This window comes from Camelina sativa, chromosome 2, assembly GCF_000633955.1.
Source record: "Camelina sativa cultivar DH55 chromosome 2, Cs, whole genome shotgun sequence".
Classification (NCBI taxonomy): domain Eukaryota; kingdom Viridiplantae; phylum Streptophyta; class Magnoliopsida; order Brassicales; family Brassicaceae; genus Camelina; species Camelina sativa.
The window spans coordinates 10,643,650-10,653,447 of NC_025686.1; the positions used below are offsets into that span (position 1 = coordinate 10,643,650).

General features: G+C 41.1%; 1 protein-coding gene across 2 annotated transcripts in view; it reads right to left on the minus strand.

Annotated features, from left to right (window-relative positions):
- Positions 1–1,523, minus strand: part of LOC109128426 (mitotic-spindle organizing protein 1B) — a 1,738-nt gene extending 215 nt beyond the window's left edge. For both annotated transcript variants that reach the window (XM_019234700.1, XM_019234701.1), the window contains exons 1-2: positions 1,400–1,523; positions 135–376 (exon numbers count right to left, since the gene is read on the minus strand). In XM_019234700.1, coding sequence (XP_019090245.1) covers positions 156–365 — 210 coding nt within the window. In that variant the 5' untranslated portion in view covers positions 366–376; positions 1,400–1,523 and the 3' untranslated portion in view covers positions 135–155. The remainder of the gene's footprint in view (positions 1–134; positions 377–1,399) is intronic.

The following is a 9,798-nucleotide window of genomic DNA, read 5'->3' on the forward strand; positions in this document are numbered from 1 at the left end:
AGCATCCCCAAGTTTCCAATACCAGCAACATGAATTATGACCATTAATTCCATATGAAACATTTATTAGATATGAAAACAATAGAAAGAGACGGACTTGGGTAGACTTGGGCATATCGAGAGAATTTTCAGTACCTGAAGAGGGTTTAGGAATTATTATGATGGTGTGGTTGTGACAGAATCGGGAATAGACTCACGCCGAAGCTCCTTCACAACAGTAGCTAGAGCCTCAGGGTTGACACCAAGATCACAGAGAGCTATGAGGACTGACAAAGTATGCCGGTCCAGTCCCGTGTCCAAGATGTTTGACATGCGAAACACAAGCTCTAGCGACTCTCTTGCAGTCCGGGATGCCTCCTCATCCATATTGATCAGGCCTGTTAAAAATCCACAATTCGAAATTCGTAAGGTTGTTTAGCAAATTATAGAGTTTCTACCAACCAAATTAGAGGAAAAACATTTCCATCTGATCAAAGTTTTTGAATAAATCAATCAGATAAGCCTCAGCAGTTTATATCAGAGAACCATGACCTACCAAAAGCGAAAAAAAAAAAAGACTCTTATGAGATTTGAACATAAGAAATTAGGAACATTGCTTCAAACTTGGGAAGGTTCATACTACTAAAACATCAAAAAGAAAAAATGCTAAGTAATTTTGTCATTAGAATTGATGCATCTCAACTCAAAATCAGAATCCAAAGAGTGTTGATGAACTAAAAAAATCAACAAATATTAGCAGCCAAAACTGATAGGAAGCAAAGAAGATAATACTCTTCAATGTCACATAGATCGGATATAATGCTAAATTCTTGCCCATAGACTGGTCAATTGCAGTGAATCCATTCCATGGAGTCAACAAATCTATCCTCTCATACCATGAAAACTTGACTTTGAGCTTAAAGATAACTAAAACCTCAAAAGCTACAAACTTTTCTTTCACAAGATACACAAGAACTAGTACACTATCCTGAAAAGACTCTCAAGTTGTACATTGAAGTTTTATACAAGTTTTAAACCAAAGAGTCTTACACATCAAGATTAAGATCAAGATATTAAAAAGGTTTTAGCTTTCTAATGAAATTTTTGGTCTTTTCAGTTACCTGTGGCTACTAAACCAAGTCTAAAGCTATAGTCTTTGCAGAGAGCATATACAATACCCAGAAAAAGACTAATCGCTCAAATTAGATCTATCTATCTCCTTAACACTGATTCAAATTTGCTTCAGAGCTCAATACAAACTTGTCTTAACAGATCAATTGAATGATAAAAACAGAACACAACCCAGAAACATTCAATAAAGTAAAATAAAAAATGTATCTCAGGTGAAATCGAGAGAAGGATTGCCCAACTGGGTTCAATTAATAAATGTCGAATTCGAGAACGAAGATAAGAAAACTTACGATTTTGGAAACCGAATGCAAAAAAAAGTATGAAGCCTGGAGACCAGTCACAGTGAGACGGAGGAGGAGACGAAGATTGCTTTACGTTAGGTTTCTTCGGTTAACGGATTGATACGGTCAGTGATTGCTTAACTTTTTTTTTATTTTTTATTATTATTATTTTAAAGCATGAAGTAATATAATTTCCATTCTTTTATTAATTATTAAATATAAATATTATGAGGATTCATAATTGTAAAAAAGGTTATTGGTTCTATGATTTTAATGGATTTGGAATCCAACCAAAATTATATAGAATTGAATAAACCAATAAGATTTGAATAAAATCATATAGAATAGAGCAGGTGTGAAGAAATTCTTGTTGGTTTATCCTTTGAAAAATTGCAAATGGTGCAAGGAGGTTCCCATTGGACCGAGCGGTCATAAAGCTCGGCTATGTGGTGTGTTCAAATACGAGAGCTGGCGCGTCACTCATTACTAAGAAAAAGCCGGTACGTGTGAAGTGGTATGGCACCGTAGTGGACCAAGGGAGGAATCATTACAGACATGACCCTGCTATTGTGAGCCTTTGTAGCCATGTCGGTGCAGTTGTTCCTGTTAAATACGCTTGCAAAATGAAGCCCCAAGGTTTATCTTTTCCTTTCAGTAGTGATTCATTTTAAAATCAAGAAACGTAGGGAGTAGCTATAACCATTGGCTTTGACCAAGATAAACTAGATCGAAGCATTGTAGTCTACTAGTCTTTTATGTCAATTGGTATTCACTGTACTAATATAACTCCACATGATGTCTGTTTTGGCGTTTTGGGAATGAACTTGAAATGAATTAACTCACTTCACTAGTCTTTGCAAAGGCCTTTCCAAAATCTCTGGTTTGTTTCCGGACATGTGACTGATAAGGTCCATCGATTCTATGTGAGAAGGAAGCAACAGAGGATTAATTCCACAGAGGAGGATCCCATGTGTGAACGTTAATGCTTATTGTTGATATGAGAAACAACAATTTAAAGTATTTGAATGACAAGTTAAGATCAGGGCAGGCTTTCGGTAGAAATCGATATGAACTAAGAAGAAACGACGAATTGGATTTGTATTGATATATTCTTTGTTACTTAGTCGAAATTACATGTGATTTTCCTTTACAGTATTCAAGTATTTACACTAAAATGGACCCAGAACTCTCTCCTGGATCTCCTCTTACGATCTCGTTCATGATCCCGCGATCTTATCTCCAGTTTGATTCAGCGTTCTTCCTAGTCGGATCCCCTTCCTGGGCCCGCGGCAGGCCCATCATCTTATTAAACATTTGTTCCTTAACGGGCTTCTCCTACGGGCCTTTCGATCATCGAAACCCAACACCAACACTTATCTAAGTTTTGGTGTGTCACAAGCCTTGGCACATGAGAAGGGGAGTCATGAGTTTGGTGTGTTAGAAGGAACAGTGTGACATAAATAAAGGTGGATAGGATTAAGGGAGAAATATGTTGAATGAGGTGGAGGATTAGTCGCTATGAGACTAACGTATGGGGAAGGAAGATCCGAAGGTATGCTAGGATCTGATTTCATCTTTCACTTTTTTGATTTATCACTTTGTAATCTGAGAGTATTGAGAGTTATTAAACCTTGTTGAGCTTGTATTTACATGTTAATGGAGTTCCCTAGGGTTAAGCTTTTATTCATGGAGTTTACTAGTTAGAAGCTTAACAGTGACAGATCGAAACCGTAGAAGATGGGTATAATCAGTTGGGCCAATTTTTCTTTACATTTCAGTAATTCGTCAAGGCACCAGCTAAAAGCACAGAAATAACGCTTTGCTCAAATAGCTCCACACCCTATCCAAATACGATATGATCACTTCTGGAGCCACAAAGACAAACTTTCCAAAGAAGTAATTTTGAAAAGACACAGTTACAAAATTGTGACATGCATTGTATTGTTTATGTTCATAGATTTTTGTCAAAATATCTATCAAAAATGATATATTCAGCTTCGTAAGTAGATTTCTGTCAACTTGTAAATTTTATTAACAGTTAAATCCAACAATTGTACGCCTAATCCGAAAATTAGACAAACATAGACAAATGATGGAATTTTGGTCCATAAGTCTATGACTCTATGTAATATGGGTTACAAAATGATATTTAAAGTACTTTGAGAAATAAGATGACTGCTTACCAGCTCTAATTTCATAGACTTAATCAGTCTTTGTTCCTTTAAATTCACATATACATTCAACCATTAGACTAAATCAATCTTAAAATTAAACATAGCATTTGCATGAAGTTACATGAAAACATAAGCTAATTATAGAGTAAATTATTGGTAAATGTAGCATATGCATATCATCATGCAGATCATAATTTTTATAATATGGGTTTCATGATTTTAAAGAATTAAAAAAATTATCTTGTTTTTGGTAACATATATGATACATATAGTCCAAGTATATATGCACACAATCATATACCTCCCTCCGTATCAGATTAAGTAAAAATCTTAAATAGTTTTTTTTTTTTGGGTCAAAATATTTTCTTAAATAGTTTAAGTGATGTTTTACAATTTCAACGTAAGGTAATTAATCTGTTATGACCATTTGTATTATGATGTTTGTTTTATCATTATTTACATAATATTTAGGTAGATATGATAGTATTAACTTTTTTCTCTCTCGCGGCGATGGTACAGGCGATTCTAGGGTTTTGAGTATCGGTTGAGTTTTTCGGATGTTTTGGGCTTTTCGTTGGTTTAAATAAAGGGATTCTACTTTGTTCTCTTCGGATCTGTTGGTAATTGGTCGTTCTGCTCTCGGAGATCCTTTTTTTGATGGATTATTCGGGCTCGATTGTAGGGATTTTGGGGTTTGTTGGGTGAGGAAATCTCTCGGGTTTCATATATGGTGGATCTTTGATTTGGAAGCTGGATTGGGGGATATTGGGTGTATCGGGTGTTTTATAATTTGTTTCTCTTCGAAATGGAAGAGATCGGTGTTATTTAATGGCGGTGATTGGATTCCTACGGGTCTACAGGATTCGACGGTTTTAATGGGTGATTTCGTACAGGCTTCGATTGGAAACTGGTCCCGGGATTGGGGATCTACTGTCACGATTTTGTTCTTGATCGGAATCGGATCTTCTTTTTTTGATTCAGGTTTCCTTATTCGAGCTCATCTTTGATTTCGTTTTCTCTCTTGTGGATTTATTGGGGGACATTACAAAAGATCTGCTGCGGATTTGTGGTTTGGTTCGAGTGATTAATGACAGAGATTTATCTTTGGTTGGAATCGTATCAGCTCTGATTGATCTCGTTTCCCTTTTCTGGTTTGTGTTCTGGTCTCAATTGTTTTATCAGTGGGTTCGGACAGTAGTTTGGACCATTCCGCTCTTGTTTTGTTTTTTTTGGAGAGTTTTTTTCAGTATTTGCTCGATTGGTTTGGTTTCGTTGTCTTATGGCTCAAAGTGGTCTTATGGGGAAGGGGTTAGCTGGCTTGTCGGAGGATGCCTCTTGTTCACGGCGGAAGATTAAGATTCCGTTCTTTGATAACTCTGCTCTCATTGCGGGTTATTCAAAGACACTTATTGGGCGGTGTTTCAATCCTCAAGTCCAGGACTTGAAGTCTTTGCTCATTGTCATGCCGCGGATTTGGCAGGTGGAGGGTAGAGTTGCGGGTGCAGATTTGGGATCAGGGAAGTTTCAGCTGGATTTTGATGAGGAAGCTGATATCCTGGAGGTAATGAAAAAGGAGCCTTTTCATTTTGACTCCTGGATGGTTTCTTTGGTTCGATGGACTCCAGTGGTGGATCCGGCTTACCCATCCTCACTGAAGTTCTGGATTCGGGTCTCTGATGTGCCCATTCAGTTTTGGGCGGAGAAAACGTTTAGGATTATTGGTTCGGCTCTGGGTGTGGTGGAAGCTGTTGATATCGACAGAGGGAGGGTTCAGGTGACGATTGATGGACTTAAGCCTCTCTGCTTTGAGACGGACATTGAGTTTCACAATGGTGAGGTTACGATTGTGAAGCTCATTTATGAACGTCTTCATGGTTGGTGTAAGACTTGTTTTAGTCTATGCCATGATGAAAAGGTTTGCCCAACACTGGTTTCTTTGTCTTCTGGACGGGGTGGGTTTGGTTCGGAGGTGAGCAGTAACCAAGGACAGCTGTTGAGTTACAAAGGGGTGGTTCTGGCGGAAACTAGAGGTGGAAATGGCCCTAATAAAGGGCGTCACCAAAGTAATACTCAAGGCTCTTCTAAGCCTAGAGTGGAGCCGGTGGCTAGGTCTTCTTATCGGGCTAAGAATCCTTTGCATGTGGGGACTACACAGGATTCCCGGGGCCGTCAAGGGATGGCGAATGGACAGGGTCGCCCTCGTGAGGAGAGGGTCAGTGAGCCGGTTGTTGAGGAGGTGGGGTCGCAGCGGGGGAAAGCACAACCAAACAGGGTTGTCAGGAGACCTTTGTTTCAGGATGTAAATGTGGTTGCGGGTCCTTTGGTGCCTCCTGTCGTGGAGGGGGAGGTTCCTGAGGAGGGACAGATCATGGATATTTCAACAGAGTTGGTGGGAGGTGAGGGTGATTTACATGGTTCTGGTGACACAGGCCCTGCTCTTGTCGTTGTTGAGGGTTTTTCCCAGGAGGATTCACGGACTGATGTCCTGGCTCTGGAGGAGTCATGGTTGGAAGTTGATGTGCTTCCCATAGCGGATTCCAAGGGAATTGGTGAAGTTGCTGGTGATGTTGGGGAGGGACGTAGTGCCAACATTCAGGCTCGTGACTTGCAATCCAACTTAGAATCGGATGAGGTGGGCGATCAAGGTAATGATTTGGGAACGGGAGGTGTTCAGAGGGATTTTGGGGAAGGTGGTAGTGAGGTTGGTCGAATGGAGCAGGATGTTGGGGTGATGGAGGAGGACCCTGATTCTTTTGATGATTTGGATGAGGATTTAGGGGGTGATGATGGTGTGATAGGGGAGATGGCAATAGAGGGTGCAAGTCTACAAGTGGATGAGGCAAAGGGGAGGAAGGGGCGGGGTCCGGTTCTACGGGGTGTAAATGCTAAGAAGCACAATGCGCAGATGCTGTTATCGCCGAGAAGACGTCCTCCGCATGGTCCAAGTACTAGCGAGAATGGACCTGCTCCAAAGGCTCAGGACGGGGCCAAAGGCGGGCTAGGGGGTGTTAAACCACCCAAACCCAAAATTGTTAAATGAATGTATTAAGCTGGAATTGCCAAGGGCTTGGTAATAAGGCCTCTATAGGGAATCTTAGGGATCTCTGGAATAAACATAGGCCAGATTTTTTATTTCTTATCGAAACAAAACAGTCTTTTTCTTTTCTGGAAAAATTTGTAGGCCATTTTGGCTATTCTGATTTGAAAACAGTGGAACCTATTGGTTCTAGTGGAGGGTTGGCTTTATTTTATAATAAGGATGTTGTTAATGTTTCAATATTAATGGAATCAAATAGATTAATTGATGTTGAAGCATGTTTCAAAGGTCGTGTTATTCATTTAATCTTTGTTTATGGTGATCCGGTTCCAAAAAACCGTGATTTGGTTTGGGAACGGTTAATAAGAATTGGTACTACTCGGTCTACACTTTGGTTTCTTATTGGAGATTTTAATGAATTAACCGGTAATCATGAAAAACGGGGAGGGAGGCTACGTCCTGCTTCCTTTTTTCTCGCTTTTAATGGAATGATCAGGGATTGTGGACTTCTGGACTTTCCCTTTCTAGGGGATTGTTTTTCTTGGAAAGGATGGCGGGACAAGAAGCCAATCCGATGTAGGTTGGATAGAGCTTTGGGTAATGAGGATTGGCATGATTTATTCTCCGATACAGTGACGGAATATTTACTGATGATCGCGTCTTATCACATGCCCCTGGTAACGAGTATAGGTGCGAAGAGGCCATGGGGCCGGCGGAGTTTTATGTTTGATCGGCGCTGGGTTGGTAAAGCGGGTTTAATGGAGNAAAGGGGAGGAAGGGGCGGGGTCCGGTTCTACGGGGTGTAAATGCTAAGAAGCACAATGCGCAGATGCTGTTATCGCCGAGAAGACGTCCTCCGCATGGTCCAAGTACTAGCGAGAATGGACCTGCTCCAAAGGCTCAGGACGGGGCCAAAGGCGGGCTAGGGGGTGTTAAACCACCCAAACCCAAAATTGTTAAATGAATGTATTAAGCTGGAATTGCCAAGGGCTTGGTAATAAGGCCTCTATAGGGAATCTTAGGGATCTCTGGAATAAACATAGGCCAGATTTTTTATTTCTTATCGAAACAAAACAGTCTTTTTCTTTTCTGGAAAAATTTGTAGGCCATTTTGGCTATTCTGATTTGAAAACAGTGGAACCTATTGGTTCTAGTGGAGGGTTGGCTTTATTTTATAATAAGGATGTTGTTAATGTTTCAATATTAATGGAATCAAATAGATTAATTGATGTTGAAGCATGTTTCAAAGGTCGTGTTATTCATTTAATCTTTGTTTATGGTGATCCGGTTCCAAAAAACCGTGATTTGGTTTGGGAACGGTTAATAAGAATTGGTACTACTCGGTCTACACTTTGGTTTCTTATTGGAGATTTTAATGAATTAACCGGTAATCATGAAAAACGGGGAGGGAGGCTACGTCCTGCTTCCTTTTTTCTCGCTTTTAATGGAATGATCAGGGATTGTGGACTTCTGGACTTTCCCTTTCTAGGGGATTGTTTTTCTTGGAAAGGATGGCGGGACAAGAAGCCAATCCGATGTAGGTTGGATAGAGCTTTGGGTAATGAGGATTGGCATGATTTATTCTCCGATACAGTGACGGAATATTTACTGATGATCGCGTCTTATCACATGCCCCTGGTAACGAGTATAGGTGCGAAGAGGCCATGGGGCCGGCGGAGTTTTATGTTTGATCGGCGCTGGGTTGGTAAAGCGGGTTTAATGGAGGCAATATCTTCTGGTTGGCATGCTGACCAGGACCCGGGCTCGGCGGGGTTTGTGGATAAAATTGTGTCTTGTCGGCGGGCGATCTCTCGCTGGCGTAAGACACAGGCCCCCTATGGTAGAGATTTGATCGAGGATCTTAAAAGGCAGTTGGAAGTGGCTCAGGCGGATGATGCGTCTACACCGGAGTCAATCTCGAATTTGAACTCCCGGTTGCTGGAGGCATACCGGGATGAGGAAATTCATTGGTATCAGAAAAGTAGGAATCGGTGGATGTGGGTGGGGGATAAGAATACAAAATATTTTCAGGCCCAAACTAAACAGCGACGAGCTCGTAATAAGATTGTAGGACTTTACAATAAACATGATGTTTGGTCAACAGACGATGAGGATATCTGTGAAACGACGGTCTCGTATTTCGAGGAGCTCTTCACTTCCATTAACCCGGATAATTTTGAGGATGTTTTACGGGAGGTTAATACGGTCATTACGGATGCGGATAATACCCGGTTAACTGCTCCGGCTACGAAAGCAGAGGTTCGCCAGGTTTTGTTTATGATGCACCCGGATAAATTTCCGGGGCCGGATGGGATGACTGCTTTGTTTTTCCATAAGGCATGGTCAGTTGTTAAAACAGACCTTGTCTATATGGTTAATCAATTTCTGGAGGAAGGTGTTTTTGATAAGGATTTAAATCGAACACATATATGTCTTATCCCTAAGGTAGCCAAGCCGACGCGGATGGCGGAGTTGCGGCCCATTAGTTTGTGTAATGTGGGGTATAAGGTTATCTCTATGGTTTTGTGTCAACGGCTTAAGTTTCTCTTACCAGGACTTATTTCGGAGACGCAGACGGCCTTTGTTCCGGGTCGGTTGATCTCGGATAATATTTTGATTGCTCAAGAAATATTTAATGGGCTGCGGACGAATAATTCGTGTAAAAGTAAATTTATGGCAATAAAGACGGATATGAGTAAGGCGTATGATAGAGTTGAGTGGGGCTTCCTTGAGGCGCTATTTCGGAAAATGGGTTTTTCAGAACGCTGGATTTCCTGGATCATGTACTGTGTCTCTTCGGTGGAGTATCGGGTCCTCCTTAATGGGCAACCGAATGGTTTAATTGTTCCGGAGAGGGGCCTGCGACAGGGGGATCCGCTGTCCCCTTATTTGTTCATTTTATGCACGGAGGTTCTTATTGCAAATATTCGGAAGGCGGAGGCAGATAAAAGGATTACGGGTATTAAGGTAGCCAATAAGTGCCCGCCAATCACCCACTTATTATTTGCGGATGATAGCCTTTTCTTCTGTAAGGTTGATAAGGATCAATGCCTGGCGATTCTAGAGATTTTAAGGCAATATGAGGGGGTCTCGGGTCAGTAGATTAATTTGGCAAAGTCTTCAATACAATTTGGTCACACGGTTGAGGCGGTCGTTTAGACGGAAATACAGGGGGTTCTAGGGATTACTAATCGGGG